Below are 18,680 nucleotides of genomic sequence, written 5' to 3' on the forward strand. Positions count from 1 at the left end.
CTGCTATAAATAAACACATTTTGCTTTTCACAAAATCTCTCTGAAATTTGCCAACCTTCACTTAAATTGGAAAAATGGGTACACAGATTTACCCCAGATCCAAACAAAGCATGTAGAAATGAATCATTAGTTATGTCTTTTGGATAAAATACTTAAGACTTACTACTTTGTCCTTAAAATACTAGGATAAAGGCAGTATAAAACTTTTCCTCAACATGAGATACCTGTACAGCACTTCCCACTAAAAGAAATGTTAACTATCACTTCCACCTTGTAATAATAGCAAGCTAGGGAGGAACAAACTCATTGTCTTCAGAGTTCTTTCAATAAATGTGTTCCTCTGACAATGTCAGAAATAAGCAGAAAGACCAGAAAATCCTTTTTTCCACCTTCTATGGCCACAAGTAATTCTCCAGCTCTGAGAATATAAACTAAATACAAGAAAATTCATTAAAGTCCTTAGGCTTCACCATTCATCATCCAAGAAGCATGTCAGCATTCAAAGGACTCATTTTTGTGACATCTGCTGTACATTAAGAGGCAACATCACAGAACTTTAGTACATTTTTGTAGCTGGGAGCAGTGGCACACGCCTGTAATCCCAGCAGCTCAGCAGGCTGAGGCAGGAGGATCACAAGTTCAAAGTCAGCTCAGCAATTTATCAAGGCCCTAAGCAACCCTGTAAGACCGTCTCAAGATAAAAAATGAAAAAGGGCTGGAGATGTGGCTTAGTGGTTCAATCCCTGGTACAAAAAAAAAAAAAAAAACACAACTTTGTGTTACCCCAAACAGAAGTTTGTTTATTTATTTATTTGCTGTGCTGGTGATTGAACCCAGAGCCTCACATATGCTAGAGGAGTCTAGCACTGAGCTACATCCCTAGCCCAGTAATCTGTGCAGAACTAGAGAACCTGACTGTGTTCTATTATGATCAGACTCTCTGAAACCAAATATTTTACATATGGGGAAAACATTTAAAATATACACACTAAAATATTCTATATTTAAATGAGGAACTGACCAAATTGTCAAAATGAGGTAGCCTAGAAAAGAGCAGATCCATCAAAGACATTGATGCAGATCGTGTCAAGACCACTTTCTAAGCAGGTAGCAAAATAAACTACAGAGTAGCTCTATAATCAGTAAGGGAGTGATACCCCCAAGAAAATAAAAATACACTATATCTGTGCTATGGCCAAAGGATAACTAACTTCAAATAGTAACTCTACATTTCTTATAATCTCAAAATCAATGACAAATTAATTTTTTCACCTTTTTCACTTATAAATACATCACACACAAGCCCAAACATTTCAATAATTTTGTTGCATTTAAAGTAGAAACAACTTCTGGAATCTGTAAAAAGCTAATGAGCTCATTTAAAATGAGCATACTTAAGTATAAAGAATAAAATAACTAGTATCAAAATATATTTGGTGGGGCTGAGGTTGTGGTTCAGAGGTAGAGCTCTCACCTGGCATATGTGGGGCACTGGGTTCAATCCTCAGCACCACATAAAAATAAAATAAAGGGTGCATGGGAGGAATGGATGAACTCTAGATTGGGCAGAGGGGTGGGAGGAGAAGGGAGGGGGCACAGGGTAATTAATGATGGCTGAATGTGATGATCATTATTATCCAAAGTACATGTATGAAGACACAAATTGGTGTGAATATACTATGTATACAACCAGAGATATGAAAAATTGTGCTCTATATATGTAATAAGAATTATAACGCATTCTGCTGTTCTACATAAATATAAATAAATAAATAAATAAATGTGTTGTGTCCACCTACAACTAAAAAATAAATATTTAAGAAATATATATTTGGAAAAGCTCAAACTATATCAAGCAAAGTCATTCAAAGACAGCAATGAAATTCAGATAAAAATTCAGCATAACAGATTTGAACTTCATTTTTTTCTCTACCACTGCTACTGCTTCTGGTTCTAAAAGTGAAGCTGAAGCTCACCTACTGTATATAAAAAGCAGGAATCTCAACAAGACACAGGACAAGAAAGCAATGAACACCTATCCCCGGAGTTTCAGTACTTGCAGATTAATAAATGGCATTGCTGGAAGGAGAAAAGGCATCATCTGGGGCAACTGAGAACATTCTGACAACAGCAAGAGTCTGCCAGGCTCCATAAAAGCTCTGTACTGTCAGTCCTTCTCTCCTGTGTATGGACAAAATCTGCAGATGCAGCCTCGGCAGGAAAAGAAGGAGACCAAATTTAAAAATGGAGAACTGCTATGCTGCTTAACCTTGAGAGTAGGTACCCACCTCACTGTTCTAAGCTCTGAACTGCAGACTACTGACACCAGCATCTGTGGCATGATTGTTAAGGAAACTGCCAGCCAGTTAAACATTTCTGTGATAAAAAGTCTCCACATCTGACAAGCACTAGAAATCTCAATGTGTTCTTCATTATCTTAATTCTTGGAGGAAAAAAAAAATCAAGTAAATATAATAATGGAGATCGCATTTTCACAGAAGCATTAAGTTCTCAAAGTACATATGGTTTATAAAAAGAAAATAACACTTCTCATTTAATTCTATGACAGTCCACTTCAGACTGCTCCCCAAAATGCAATTTAAAAGCAGAATAGAAATCTGCTTAAAAGCACTCAAGAGAGAAACAAGCTTAACACAGACAACTTAATTTTTAAAACTTAACACTGAGATAATACATAGATTATAGAGGGAAAAAACACAAAAAGCCATTTTTGTTTGGCTTATAATGTTATTAACATAGTTCAATATCACATTAAATGAAAAAACTTATTAAACTGCCTTTGCACAAATCTGGTTCGTCACTTTTCTCAATTCCCAATGTTTATGGGCTAAACATCTTTATAAGCCCTCAAGTCCTACATAATGCACTCCTGTTTCTCTACAAAAGCTCTCCCAGTTTTAACAAATGAATGTCAATCACATTAAAAATTTAATTTAAGGAATTTAAGAGAAACCAAATAGGATTGTTTTTCGTTTGTTTTTCAATAGTGTAAGCATAAAAGCATCTTCAACCCCAAGCATAGCAAATATTCTGTCATGTCTACTGACTTAAGCATAACATTACAGATTTTTTTTCAGATGCATTAAACAAAAGTGCTCACATTCTTACCTGTATATCCAGCGAACCATCCCCAGGAAGCCACCATTCCTAAAAGCCATTTATACATGGTTCCTTCAATATACCAGAACCGCTTACTGTCCAGCACTCGAAGGGGCTGCAGAACAATTACATAGCAGACGTAGGATGGAATCGCAACCAGGTTGTTGAAGATCATGAAGGCAAATCTCATCAGAGCTTTCACCAAGATCCAGCCCCTTCGTGGAACTTCTTCCAAAGTCGCAGCCATTCTCACATTGGCGTCCATTCTGTCTTCCTGGGGTGAAAGGAAAATTCATTTAAAAAGGAAAATCGACTAAACACATCTAAACAGTCACCAGCAAAGAATCGCCTCCAGCACAAAAATAAAAGAAAAAGCTAGGGTCTAAGCTTTCCCGGGTGCAGTACCTCAGCTATCTCACGGGCAAATTCCAGAGGGGGACAGAGAGCGAGGGAGAAGGAACCGCACAAGGTCAAGGGAGCGGTTCACCGGGGCACTTGGGGCATGTCATAATATATTTAGCAAATGATAATACAATTCCCACTCCTAATTGGAGGCGGTCCCCGCACCGCGTCTCACTGCGGTCGTCTTTCTAGACTTTAAAGAAGAAAAACAAACCCGCTAGCTTCAGACACCTTCAGTGTCTCCCAACCGAGGGTACACAAGTGAAAGGACTGAAGCAGGCACCTCTCGGTCAGATTTCCCAGAGAGCGAGAAGCTAGGCGTCCTCTCCACCACCATTCCTGCACATTGCTTCATCCCTTTAAAAGGTCCCTCGCATCAGCCAAGAGTTACGCTCAAAATTCTCATTTGCAGCAATGGGGTTTTTTTTTTTTTTTCTTTTTCCTTTTTTTTTTTAAGAAAAAAAGGAGAGGGGCCTAGAAAAGAGAAGATAAAAGGTGAAAGGAGAAAGAGGGGCTTAATAAGGCAAAAACGAGAAAGCAGTAGGGGGAGGGGAGCAAAAGCCAGAGGGAGGTAAAGGCAGGAGGCCAGGGATGAAGAGAATGAGGTCGGCGACCGGAGGACCAGGAAGCGAGGAACGATGAAAGAAACGGGGACGAGGAGGCGACCACCGCACGCTGGCTAGGGCACCGGCAGCGGTTTCCGCGGAGGAGGAAGGGGTCGGGCGGCGGGCGCGGGCCGCGCTCCGGGCTCACCTCGGCGGGAGCGGGCGGCAGGCAGCGAGAGGCGAGCGGCGGCAGAGCGCTAGGGCGAGCGGGGTCGGGAGCCCGCGGCCCGGGACGCGGGACGGGGCGGCGGCGGGTGTCCCCTGCCGAGAGGTCGCGGTCATGGACGCGGCGGCGGCCGAGGCGGCCCAAGGCGCTGCGCGAGCGGGCGCGCGAGCGCCCTACTCCCCTCGCGACTGCCTGCGGACAGAGGGACGGCAGGGACTCAAGAGGCCGAACCTGTCACCGGGGCGGGTCCCGGGGAGGCGGGCGGATGCCCCGCGCCCCCGCCTCCTCCCCCGGGCCTACCGCGCCCTAGTCCCTCAGGCCGCCGCCGCCTCCTCCCCGGGCCACGCGACGACACCCCTTCCCCGCCCCCAGCGCCTTCCTGGGCCCGGCTCCACCGCGCCGGGCCTGCACCCGCCGAGCCGGAGGTTACCTCGGACTAGCCGGAGTCGGGCCCCGGCTGCGGGAGCAAGAGGAGCCGGAAGAATGCATGGCCGGCGGCGGGGCCGGCGGAAGGAGGCGGCGGCCCGGCCCGGCCCGGCCCCGCTCCGGCAAAAGCGCGGCTCGCGCCGATTCCCTAGCGGCTCCAAGACTTGGTCCCCGGGGCCCAGCTGCGTTCGCCGGGGCTGGCGGGGAGGGGCGGCGGGAGGAAGCGGCGGGAGTCGGGACTGCGGCGGAGCCGCCCCCAGAGCGCCCTCTAATGAAAGCGCGGCGGCCGCCGCCCGCGACCCGACCCTGCTCGTCGGCGGGTCTGGGCCCGGGGCTGCCTGGCCGTTAGGCCAGGACCTCGCCGAGCTAGAACCCAAGCTGAGGGCGGTTCTGAGAGGTCTAGGAATGAACACCAACCCTTACACCACACGCCGAGTGCTTCGGTCCAAACTGAGAGCCCCTTTCAGCCCAAACCGCCGCTTTTCATTGTTAGAGCGCCTCTGCCAAAAGTGGGAAGCTGTCTCCTTGAGGACTGAATGTCCTTTTTTCATTCCTAATGAAACCCAGTTGTGCTCCTGGCTTTTCTTCTAAACATCCCCAGAGTATTAAGGTCTAGAGTTTTAAATCAATTCCTTTAAGCGCCAGAGTTCTTGTTTCTGGAAAGCACCCGGACATTAATGACAATTCCAATTTCCCATCCTCCCTCACCCTAGATAAAAAGGAATTCAGTGGGAATCCAGTGATCTACACAGAAAGACTGAAATTTGGTTAGTCAAGAAAGGAAAAGCACTTAACCAAGTGCCTAGAATTGAACAAATCCTCAAAAAAATGACTATAGGAACTCCTAGACAGGACACTCAATACTGGCAGGTACTGTAGCTGCTTTCTGGTTGAAAGACTGGACCACAGGAAGGAAAACAAAGAAATAGCCTAATGGTTGGTCCACTTGAACAGTCTCAAATGATCTGCCTAAATTTGTTTTTAAAAACCCCTTCATCACAATTTTAAATAGGAGGGCACTTTTTCCATGTCCCTAGAGCATTGTTGTATTTGAATAAGTACAATATATTCTGCTTGTTTTGAAAATGTTGTTCACTATGTTGCTTTGGATTCTTGACTTAAAGCACAGTCTTCTCAAAGCACAGTCTGTCTTGAAAAAAATATTAGATTCTTTTCATTTATTATTAGTTTATTTTTATTCATGTGTTATCTATTTCATTAATGTTATATTTTGTGTGTGTGTGTGTGTGTGTGTGTCTGTGTAGTACTGGGGATTAAAGCCAGGCCCTTGCACATACTAGGCAAGCACTCTACCAATCAGCTACACCCCCATCCCACTAATATTATATTTTAGCTGTATAGATCATAAAAAAGCACAGGCCAAGTCAGGAAACTGTCCACAGAAGCTCAACTGATGTATAGCAATAGAAAAGCTAGATATGCCCATTCTATTCCTTGTATTCTGTCTTTTAAATAAATCATGAGCAAAATAATATATGTATTTTAGATTATTGTTCACAAGGTGTCATTATATTCTTAAGGAACCTAGTACCTAGTGAGGCACATATTTCTTTGCAAGAATAAATTCCCCTAAAGATTCCATTCTTTCCTTCCCATTCAGCTTTCCCACATGCTGAGTAAACACAGGCTGACACCTGGAGAGGATAACCTACAATGGGATTTAGCCTGGTTACTGAAGGTGGAACATCTGCCTGAGCACCAGATACACCAGCACTTAATGAGATAAAATTAGTACCTGCCAGCCAAGCCCAGAAAAGAGCCAGAAGAGGTCTGTCCAGCAGGACCTGAAGCAGTGGGTCTCAAGCTTTAGTGTGGAAAAAAAAAAAATCACTTGGAATGTTTACCAAAAAAGAAAGAAAGAGCAAAAAAAAGCCTTGATTCTTAGGCCTCATACCAGAGCAATTTAACACTTCTGTATCCAGAGGGCCTAGAAGCTTGCTTTTTAAAAAGTATCATAAATGATTCCCATGTAGGTAGTATAATCAGGTTGCTTTAAAAACCTCAACCTAGAGTTATCCTGAAATGATCACATCCTTTTCTAGACACTTCATAATTTTAATCATTTGATCATATCTGTTCTCCTCTGTACTAATCTGCTAGGGCTGCCCCAGGCTGAGTGGGCTTAAACAGAGACTAATTTGCTCACAGTTCTGGAGACCAAAATCAAAGGTCAAGATGTGGGCAGGTTTGATTTCTTCTGAGGTTTGCTTCTTGGTTTGCAGGTGGCCACATTTTCACTGGGTGTTCACATGGTCATCTCCCAGTACATGCACCTGTCTGCTTGCTCTTCTTAGTTTCTCTCTCCAAATCTCTTCTTATAAGGACAACTGAGATTGGATTAGGGCCCACATTGATGTCTGCATCTTAACTTACTTACCTGTTTAAAGACCCTATCTCCAAAGAGTCACAATCTGAAAAAGGAGAGGTTAAGACTTCAACGTATGAATTATGGGGGCATAGCTGAGCTATAACATCCTTCTACTCTTTTCTAAATTCTGCCATTTCACTAGCTCCTCATAGGAAGGACCTGGAATCCCTCATCTCATTGCAGGTGTTCTCCTATTGACCAGCTCCAACCTCATTAGACTTCAGGTGGCTGGTGTTAAGGATTGAACCCAGGGCTTGCACACCTGCTAAGCACATGCTCTATCCCCAACCTGTCATTCAAATTTTCTTGAAGCTCAGTAAAACACATCGTGTTCCAGATACAGATATGCCCTAGTTTTGTGCCAAGGGTGTGTGTGTGTGTGTGTGTGTGTGTGTGTGTGTGTGTGTGTGTGTGTATGTATGTCTTTAACTTTCTGACCACATAAACACATTGAGTTTTAAGATAATGTGGCAACCAGGTGCAGTGGCACAGGCCTGTAATCCCAGTAACCTGGGAGGCTGAGGCAGGAGGATTGCAAATTTGAGTCCAGCCTCAGCAATTTAGTGAGACCCTGTGTCAAAACAAAAAATAGGGCTGGAAGTGTAGCTCAGTAGTAGACACCCCTGGTTTTAATCCTCAGTACCAATAAATAAATAAATAAATCATCTACAAATCATGAAAAATTGTGCTAACATCTTCTGGGAACAATTTCAGGTAATGGTTGTATTTATTTCTTGTATTTCATAGTTCATTTTGTATTCTTTCACTTTACATACAATACCTTCCTCTTGCCTTTTTTGTTCTCTACCATACTTCAGCCACTTAGGCAACCTGCTTACCCCCACTACACTGAAGGCAGATGGATATATAAATGCTGTGGAGAGCCAGGCATGGTGGCACACGCCCGTAATACCAGGGATTCAGGAGGCTGAGGCAGGAGGATTGAAAGTTCAAAGCCAGCCTCGGCAATTTAGCAATGCCCTAAGCAACTTGGCAAAACCCTGTCTCAAAATATAAAAAGTGCTAGGGATATGCCGTAGTGAATGAGTGCCCCTGGGTTCAATCCCTGGTACGTATATACATACATACGTACATACATACATACATAAATGCTATGGATGACTGTAACAGGGAGATTGAGATGGCCAGTTTTTCAAGTTAGATCTGCAGAAAGCAACGACCCTCTTCAATGACAGTTAGGTTCCTGTTCCCTCAACCTTTATCAAAACCCGAAATCCAGAATTTCAGAGCTTTCATGTATACCACCAATAGGAAAAATGGGAGACAGACCTCACCCTATAGTCATAAGTGTGATAGTTTCTGTTTTGAAAGCTCTACAGAGATAGTCCTCTAAGAGAGCAATAGGACTTCTCACATTTCCTGGAGTCTCCAGACATTTGAAAACAATCTAACCATAACACCTTAGAAGGTTTAATTCTACCCATCTAGTTCACATATATGCAACAAATTAGATTATAACCAGAGAGGAGTTCCCTAGGGCAAAAAATCCTCTTGGGCCCTCTTTTTTTCCCCCCTCTCCTAGTGGCAATTAAAAAAACATTTTGTTTACCTGTGTTGGTTTCTACACTGAAGTTCCAATGAACTATTTCCTCTCCAGGGGAAACCCTACCAACCATTTTGTGTATGTGCAATGACTTGGCACAGGACCCACATCACTAGAAAAGAGTAGTTAGTTAAAAATCATCATCCTTGGGCTGGGGATGTGGCTCAAGCGGCACCGTGCTTGCCTGGCATGAGTGGGGTGCAGGGTTCAATCCTCAGCACCACATAAAAATAAAATAAAGATGTTATGTCCACCGAAAACTAAAAAATAAATATTAAAAAATTCTCTCTTTAAAAAAAAAAAATCAGCAGCCTGAAAGAGTTAGGCCTTGCCACCAATGTCAGCTTTAACTCCAAACAAAAAAGGGAAATATATGTATGGATGTTCTCTATTAGAATCAGTAATCATTTAATATAAGACCTACTGGGTTTATAACTTTAAAATCTTTTAATCAAGGTAAATTTTATTTAAAGACGGTCAAATCACCAAGATTTGACCGTCTTTAAATAAAATACAAAATAGAGCTGGGGATGTGGCCCAGTGGTTGAGTGCCCCTGAGTTCAATCTATGGTACCCCAAAAAAATTAACAATAGGATACAGTGAATGGTGAAATCATCATCATCTTTCAAACCATGGTCAGAAGAAATAATGTTACTAATACTCCATTTTAAATTTTACTTTGATCTTTGAAAATAGATTATTTCGGTACCAATCTATGGCTAGAAGTACCTCAGTTTAACCACTAACTTTATAAAATAATAGTACCTTTTTATTATTAAAACATCTTCCTTCTTTTATGCTCAAGCTATCAACTAATTCCCATCCATCTTTGATAATAGGGTTGTAGTATTTTTTCTTAAATGACCATTTTTAATATTGCGTTTTCCTGTTTTAACAGTGTTTTTCTACATTTTTCCGAATCAATCTGGTTTACTTCAGGGCCTTCTACACCTGTTCCTCACTGATTGTTCTAGAAGAGTTTATTAACCAACAGCCATACACACTGAAATGCTTCAATTAGATTCAGGTGGCAGAGGCTGGTGCTGCTGGACACTGGCTGGCTTCCTCCTTTACCCCATACTATTACTATTTTCAGTGAGTACCATAAAGTTGAGAGGCTGGAAAACATTATCAAATTCTCTTTCCATTCTTATTACTTCCCAACCAGCCCCTTCTATTCTTAAAGTAGTATACCTTCACTCTGATGGTACCCCACCTACAATGCCATCCTTCTCCCTGACCATCATTTAACTACCAGGAAAAGCCTGTCTCCTCATCCAGGACTCAAGTCCTTTCCCTGAGTTATCTATTGCATGTATAGAGAACACTACATCCAGCCAGGCACAGTGGTGCATGCCTATAATCCCAGCGACCTCGGAAGCTCAGGCAGGAGGATTACAGATTCATAGGTAAGCCTCAGCAAATTAGCAAGGCCCTGAGAAACTTAGTAAGAGAGACCCTGTCTCAAAATATTAAATAAAAATGGCTGTGGATGTAGCTCAGTAGTGAAGTGCCCCTGGGTTTAATCACCAGTACAAAGAAAGAAAAAAAGAGAACAGCACACACAATTTACTTGGTTCTTTGTACACATTCCTTCTACTTTCTTGTAGTACTGCGTAGCTACAACCGACCTTCCAACTATGAATCTCAAGTTTGAGGAGATCTCAGTATACAACCTAAAGACACTTGAGAAGTTCTGGGAGCAGATTCACATGTCTTCATTCAGACTGCAAGCAAATTCCTACTCTCCCATCTCACTTCTTTATCTGCTGGTCTCTCAGTAGATTCATTCTTCTAATAATTCTGTCCTTCCACACTCCATCCTCTGGTTCAAACACAAATATTTCTTCATCCTCTCTACATCCTTGGGAAAGCTAGGTCTTCAAAAGGTCCTGGTTCCCCTGAGTTTCCAGCCAAACTACTCTTCTTATAGTCACCTTAATTCTAGCTTGGCATTTCCCTGGATTTTGCCCATAGAAATTTCTAGAATAGTACCTTGACTAGCTTTGAACCAGATTATACTCCCCACCTTCTGGCCTCACCTCCTCCCCAAAGAAACCAGTAAATCTCACATCTCAAGTTTTCTTTTGTGACTCCGAGTCCTAGTATTCATAACATACTCCTCACTTTTGGAAACCTTCATTTCTCCAGTACTCTGTGTTTCTGGGTTTCCATACAAATTAAACAAACAAAAATCACTGGGGATATCTTTGTTCTGGTATTAGAGTGGTGGAACTTAGTGATGTTTGACAAGAGAGAGGAATTCAATAGAAAAGGAACACTGGATAATTCCACATATTGGAGGAAGTAGGGTGTAGAGAAGTTAAGGGACTTTCTCACCACACACTAGATCAGAAATTGAGTTGCTGTGGTTGTAAGGTGACCCACTGATTCTGGTTTACTCAGGACTTTCATATTTTTAGCATTGTAAATTCCATATTCCAGGAACATCCTCAGTCCTGGCAAATGGTTGGTGAACCTATGTGACCTGACTCCTGGGTCTCCATGCAATCCCCTAGCAAGGTTATAGAGGTCCAGCTCCCCGCTACACCCTCCCCCTTTTGCTTTGCTAAATCTGCCTCCTGGTGATCTGGCACATCAGAGGCTAAGTCATTCAGGCTGATAGTGATATTTAATGTTTTGTTTAAAGAATATCACTTGTCCTTACCTGGCTTAACTTTCCTGGGTTAAATTGCTTATCCAAACCTTCTGCAGTGTAGAATAAATCATAAGCGGTCTGAGCAGAATTTTTCACTCTGCTCCTACATTAATTGTGTGTTTAAGGTTAATTTATCAGTTTGGGGACTGAGCCTGTTGGCTGAGACTCTGGTACAATGAAAGCCATGCCACCTTGCATTTCACTAGTGCTTTACAGACATCAAAGCTCTTTTGCACACACATGATCTTATTGATGCTAATGAAAAAATTAAAAATGCACAAACTGAAATAGGTAGACAATTATTGCTTCGAAGAAGTAAGAAGAAGGAACGAGAATTTCTTTACAGGTAGTTTTCTCTTGAAATGTCTTTAAGAAATTTTTTACTATTCATTCCTTCATACCTTTGTTTCTTTGAAATTTTTGTCTTCAAAGCATAAACTGAAGTGGAAATCTAAAATATTTGAAATCAACAACTGGCAACCAGCCTTGAGAAACCCCCAAGTAGAGCTGGGGGATCTTGGATCTGTTCCTATTTTAGTGCTAGGAAATTTAAAAAGCTGTGGGAAAAAGAGTGAGGCTAAAATGCAGCCTCTTCAAGTATAGGAATTTCAAAGGTTAGAACGGTTCAAGTTAAATTCATACATAGTTTAATTCTTGTATTAAGTGTTGGTAGTTTCAGCTGCTCTGTGTTATGCTGAACCGAATAACAATCTTAAAAAAAAAAAAAAAGCAACATGATCTATTTAACCGTTTCGTAGACATGTCTAATCATAGGATTCACCTGGGGTTCTTTTGCCACTCTATGTTCATGTAAATTTCTGAAAGAACTTGTTAAATGCTGATTCTGGGGCCCCATTCTCAGGGTTCTGATCCAAGGATCTCTGGCTTTAAAAAAGCATCTTCCTGTGGTCTGAGGCAGTTGATCTGAGGCTCTCTACAGTCTTGCTCTTCACACCTGCCACCATAGTGTCAACAGGGATGTTTTAGACATGCAGAATTTCAGTCTATACCCCAGATCTCCTGAATTAGAATCCTAATAAAACTCCCAGGTGATTTGTGTGTGCATAAGGTTCAAAAAGACTATAATTCAACAAACAACATCATATCAATTCAGAAATTGGAACAAGTTTTTTTTTGGAGGGGGGAGCTCTTGACATATGCTCACCAAATATTTGTAAGATGAATGTATTTTTATGGAAGAGGGACTAAAGAAGTCCCCCTAACTTTATAAGACATAAACTAACTTGTACCAGGCACAGTGGCACATGCTTGTAATCCCAGCAGCTCCAGAGGCTGAGGCAGGCGGCATGAGTTCAAAGCCATCCTCAGCAAAAGAAAGGTGCTTAGCAACTCAGTGAAACCCTGTCTCTAAATAAAAATACAAAATAGTACTGGGGATGTGGCTCAGTGGTCGAGTGCCCTTGAGTTCAATCCCAGTACCCAACCCTCCCCCCAGAAAAAAAAGTTAACTAACTTGCATTGGCAAAATCTGAATAAAACCAAAGTCTGGATTAAGTATAACGACAGATATATAAAGCTGTTTTATATATTAATCAATAAGCACTTATTAGGTGTTTGATATGGACCCAGATGTTGCTTCTCCCAATCTATTGGGGATAAAGAAAGCTAATATAGAGACTTTTAGACAATAATGAAATGCCCTTATGCTATGTGGATATTGTTGTTTGCAACTGCAATTCAAAGAAAGGGAAGCAGACTGGAACAGTAAAAGAAGTGGAGAAGGAGTAGGTGAGCTGGTCAGTAAAGAGTGTGTGGGATTTATCCTGGCTGACAGGAAGCCTTCCCAGGAAGGAGGAACACAAGGAAAGTAAAACTAAAAATGTTCAACTCCCATCACCCTTCCCCCCACACACAAATCAAAATTAAAAATGTTTTTTTTATTTTTCTGAGGTGTTCTAAAGAGGTGACTGGCCCCATTGTGGCAAAGGTTTAAAAAGAGCTAGGAGTGGAACACTAGAAAGTTATGCAGAATGAAACAGAATTATAGAGCATTTTGAAAGTCAGAAGTAGATCTTGCTATACATGTGTTTAGCAGATGCTGATTATTTCCCCCAATATCCCTTCTTTCTTTCTTTCTTTCTTTCTGGTAAGAGGATTTAACAAAAAAAAAAACTCAGGCCTATATCATATGAAAACCAAGACATTTCCAAATCTCCTTCGCAAAGGTGATCATTTGACTATGTTCCTGCTGATGAGATAGAAACAGAAGTGTCAGCTGCAACTTCTCTAATGTATCTTTAAAAGATATTCTTTACATCTTCTCCTTTCTGTTAACTAAATAGAGCTAAGGATAGCTGGATCTCAGGTATCCATTTTGGACCTAAAAGTGGAAGTTGTATACTACGGTGAGCAAACATACATGTCCAGTGCCTGATGATCAGGCCACATAACCCTGGACTGCTTTCCTCTAGACTTTAACATGAGAGAGTCTATAAATTCGATGTGATTTTCTTAAACCACTATTACTATACTTTGGACTTTTCTGCTGTGCATGAACAAACCTAACTTGAACAAATAAAACATGTAATTAAAAGTTTAAAAAAATGCAACCAGGAACTGCTATGATTTGAATAAGTGTCCCCCAAATGGCCATGGGTCTGAGGCGTGGTCTCTAGTCTGTGGTGTTTTGGGAAGGTGGTGGAACCTTTAATAGACAAGGCCTTGAGGACTTGTGGGAAGTCTTCCTATCATTGGGAGTGTGCCCTTGAAGGGGATATTGGGGCCCTAGCCCCTTTCTTTTCTTCTCTAAAGTGTCCTGACCGGGCTGGGGATGTGGCTCAAGCGGTAGCTCGCTCGCCTGGCATGCGTGCAGCCTGGGTTGGATCCTCAGCACCACATACCAACAAAGATGTTGTGTCTGCCGAGAATTAAAAAATAAATATTAAAAATTCTCTCTCTCTCTCTCTCTCTCTCTCTCTCTCTCTCTCAAAAAATAAATAAATAAATAAAATAAAAAATAAAGTGTCCTGACCATGAGGTGAATGGCTTTATGCCATCACATGCTCCTGCCATGATATGCTGCCACAGGCCCAATGCAGCAGAACCAATCAGTCATGGATTAAAACCTCCAAAACTGTGAGCCAAAATAAAGTTTTTCTCTTTATAACTTGATTTATCTCAGATATTGGTTACAGTAACAGAAGCTGGATAATCCAGATATCATCCCAGTTCCACCTTTTACTAACCCTATGACCCTAATATGTTAGCTACCTAATTTCTCTATGCCTTTGTTTCCTCATTTGTAAAGAATGGAGGAGGTCTCAGAGGGTGATTGTGAAGAGCAAAAGATATTAAATTTACACAGGACTGGTGCATACTATACTCTTAATAAGTATGCTTTTTTTTTTTTTTTGCAATACTTCAGATTTGAACCCAGGGGTACTATACCACAGAGCTATATCACAGCCCTTTTTATTTTTTATTTTGAGTCAGGGTCTCACCAAATTTCTAAGGCTGGCCTTGAATTTGTCATCCTCCTGCCTCAGCCTCCCAAGTCACTGGGATTATAGGCCTATACCATCATGTGTGGCTACTATTTTTAATTATATACAAGGGTAGGTCAGCAAATCAATTTGGAACACAATGGTTGTAGAAATTTTGACAGAATTTACTTCTAAAAGATTGGCATGGCAGTAGCAGACATTATAGTTTGGAAGGTAAAAGAAGCAGGAAAATACTTTCAAAGTCTCAAGTCTGGCCTATGGCATTAGTAGTAGAACTGAAGCGGATGTCAATTGAGCCCCTTGTATGTGCCAGGCACATTCTAGGATTTAAATCCACAGTGATAAACAAAAACACACATGGTTCTTATCGAGTTTACAGCCTGGTAGGAGAAGCATACATTAAATACTAATAAGTAATCCTATAATGACGTACTCTAATAAGTATCCTGAAGGAAAGGAACAGAACATTCTAAGAGCTTGTATCAGAGGAATCTGACATAGTAAGGGAGGATTAATTAAGATACGAAGAATGAACCTGAGTTAACTAAGTGAAGGAGAGCAGAAAGTACATCTCCCAAAGGAAACTGAAGGACAAGGCCTATGGTGAAAAAGTAAAAACACACAGGTAAATTCTTGAAATTAAGGTAGAGCCAGCACACCCAGCGTGGTGAACCCAGAGGATACCAGCTCTGAGAGAAGCTGGAAAGGTAGGTAAGCACCCTGTAGGGCCTCACAAACTACCAGGAAGGCTTTTATTCCAGGGGCAACTGGAAGCTGTTGGCAGACTTTGAGCAGAATCCTCAGGTGGCCAACTGGGACAGATGTTGGACTTTCAGTGTTAGAACTAGAATGATTCCAGGCAAACCAAGGGGTTGGTCACTCTAGTAGTCAATGATCTGAATTTTCCCTGAAGATCACAGTCTGGCTACTGTGTGGAAAACAAATTAGAGTAAAGCAGGAGTGCAATTGATAAGAACAGTTAGGAGATTATTGGGGTCTGCAGGCAATGGCAGATCATGCTGGGCTGGTGACAATGGAGTTGAGGAGAAAAGTATGGATTTGGAGAGAATTTTAGAGGAAAAATTGGCAGGAAGTGGTAAGAGGTATGTAATGCCACTTTCTTTCCTTTTTTTTTTTTTTTTTTCAGGTGTAACAAATCTCTTTTTCTATTAAAAAGCTGGTAATGCCAAACAGGAAATCTAGCTAATTCAGAGATGTTCCAGGGTTCAAAGTAGTCACTTGTGTTAAATGGGGAGACACTGAGTGGTAGCAGCCCCTGATTCCTAAGGCCAGCTGCTGCTTCACCTGTCTAGGATAGCAGAGTTGTCCATGCTGGAAATGACACTATTAAGACAACAAGGAGACCTAGTATGGTGGCACACGCCTATAATCCCAGCAACTCAGGGGGCTGAGGCAGGAGCATTGTAAATTCAAAGCCAGTCTCAGCAACTTAGTGAGGCCCTAAGCAGCTTAGCAAGACCAGTTTTCAAAATAAAAAGGACTGGAGGTGTAGCTCAGTGGTTAAGCTCCCCTGGGTTCAATCCCTAGTACCCCCCCACACACACCTGCAAAACAAAATAAAACAAAACAAACAAACGTGGGTTATCTGAAATATAAAGGTAAAATCTGGATTCAGACCTCACATGAGATTACTCTACTCTGTATATTATCTTGAGCTCTAAAACACAAGGTTAGGTCCAAATGACACTGCCTTTAGTCAAAGTATAAACTATCTGGTCTAGACCTTAGCTTTATGAATCAACGGCTTTAAAGAAAAATTATGGCTCTTTAACTGCTGCCTTTATTGAGGGTCATTTAAACTATTTCAGATCAATGGTTTCACAAGGAAACTGGTCTTCTTTATAGCCTACCAACCATACCTAACACCAAGCAGTTCTGCTATAAGAAAAGCCAAGAGAAGGGGCATGGGGGTAGGAAAGATGGTGGAATGGACAAACATCATTACCCTAGGTACATGTATGATGACACAAATGTTGTGACTCTACTTTGTGTACAACCAGAGAAATGAAAAATTGTGCTTAAAAAAAAAAAAGAACCTGGATATGCTCTAAAAGTTTTTGCCTCCCACTAGAAAGTGCTTTAACGATTTCCACGAGTGATTTGTTTAAAAATTTTTGGTAGAACTGCATTTCTGGAAGTATTTTAATAACTTGTTTCTGCATATTCCAAGACTCATGTACTGAAGATAGCTAAAGAAATTATTGTTTACCTACGATTGTCATTGTGGTTTGTGGTAATTTTAACATTCTTTGCAAGTTGTTCCAATTTTTTAGTAGATATATAGTTCCACCTTTTTAATTGTGGTACTCTTTTTTGCATCAGAAAACTAACTGATGGCCTTATCAATAAAAGATTCAAATTGTGAGCCAAGAAAAAATAATGAAAAAAATTGACGTTATAGAATCAAAACTTATGCATAATTGCCTTTTTGCTTGTTTTTCTCCAGTTATATATAAAGCCTTAAATAATCCTATAGAAACTTTTAGTGTTTTTTTAAATCAATGAAGGACATACATGTTTTCTTTGCAAATTAATAATTAGCATGTTTTAATATTATTAAGTTTCATTCTAAAAGAGCCCAACTATACCCAGTAGCATTTCATGATTTTAACTTGAATGAATTAACTTTATTATAAAATACAATACAAATAATTTTAATGAAATAATACTGAAAATCTTATGACTGTGACCAGGATACACTTAGATGACTGGGGGTCAAGTGCATCAGCAGCAGGAGCAGATGTGCTTGTCTACAATAAACCCTGCCTTCTTCTCTGAGGATAATTGATTCATCCAAAACAGCTAAAAGGCTGCTCCAATGTCTAGACACTCCAAAGAAGCTGAGTTGGCAATTATGCAGTATCCATACACCAGCAACCCACCATCAGGGTCATCTTAGACCTGCTTTAATTATGAGATCTTAAGCCCCATTATTCCCATCTCTGACCACAACTTCCTGTTCTTTCAGCTCTCACTCTCTCACATCTAGACCTTGAAACCCACCACTCATTCTTTTCCTCCCACTTCTCCTCTGGGCTTCTCTCATCTCTCTAATCACCTTGATCACAATCATGCTCACTATTTCCTCAACTTGCCCTTCCCTAGTCTTTATCTTATATCTGCCCAGCAAACTAGAATGGGCCCTAAATCCTTTTTTGTCATACTCATATTGAGGCTGTTGGGCTTAGTTAAAAAAAAAAAATCACACAGCAGAACTCAACCATCCCTCTGAGTCATTTGGAATCTTTTTATAGCTCCCTGATCAGATTCCTATCCTGTTTGATTCATTTCTTATTCTTTTTCAAGGAAAAGTGCAAATCAGTACCCTACTACCACAAATTATGCAGTTGAGTTTCCTGCATTTGGAGAAATCACAAGGGTCAGCATATCTGGAGTGCAATGGGTAAGATCCACCCTGGGAAAATCACCTATGTGATCACATTATCTCCCCTGTCAGGTAAGTATCCGTTTGTCTCATTTTAAATATAATATATTTTTTAATAGATGTCCCCAACTTATGATAGTTTGACTTACAATTTTTTGACATTATGATGATGCAAAAGTGACATGCAATCAGTAGAAACTATACTTCCAATTTCAAATTTTGATATTTTCCTGGGCTAGCAATATGTAGTACCATATTCTCTTGTGATGCTGGGGAGCAGCTCAGAACTGCAGCTCCCAGTCAGTCGAAGATCAGAAAGGTAAACAACCAATATTTTGCAGTATGCTGTCTTGCTAAAGCTATGATATTAGATGGCTTAGATGTATTGCAAATATTTTTTACTTAGATGATATTTTCTACTTAATGATGGGTATATCAGCATCTCTTCTTGAAACTCAATGGAAATCTTCTCCCCTCG

General features: G+C 41.0%; 1 protein-coding gene and 1 non-coding gene across 9 annotated transcripts in view; both read right to left on the bottom strand.

The window, feature by feature from the left end:
- Positions 1-18,680, bottom strand: part of Lpgat1 (lysophosphatidylglycerol acyltransferase 1) — a 115,504-nt gene that overhangs the window by 70,119 nt on the left and 26,705 nt on the right. For 2 of the 8 annotated variants that reach the window (XM_078022779.1, XM_078022778.1), the window contains exons 1-2: positions 3,806-3,958; positions 3,130-3,394 (exon numbers count right to left, since the gene is read on the bottom strand). In XM_078022779.1, coding sequence (XP_077878905.1) covers positions 3,130-3,394; positions 3,806-3,877 — 337 coding nt within the window. In that variant the 5' untranslated portion in view covers positions 3,878-3,958. Of the gene's footprint in view, positions 1-3,129; positions 3,395-3,805; positions 3,959-4,275; positions 4,409-4,723; positions 4,868-18,680 lie in introns of those variants that run through there. The other 6 variants (XM_078022777.1, XM_078022776.1, XM_078022775.1 and 3 more) reach the window with 5 other exon arrangements.
- LOC120887767 (U1 spliceosomal RNA) lies at positions 18,120-18,282 on the bottom strand. Its single transcript, XR_005731093.1, has one exon. It is a non-coding gene; the product is annotated as a U1 spliceosomal RNA (small nuclear RNA).

The sequence above is a fragment of the Ictidomys tridecemlineatus genome, chromosome 10 (assembly GCF_052094955.1).
Source record: "Ictidomys tridecemlineatus isolate mIctTri1 chromosome 10, mIctTri1.hap1, whole genome shotgun sequence".
Lineage (NCBI taxonomy): Eukaryota > Metazoa > Chordata > Mammalia > Rodentia > Sciuridae > Ictidomys > Ictidomys tridecemlineatus.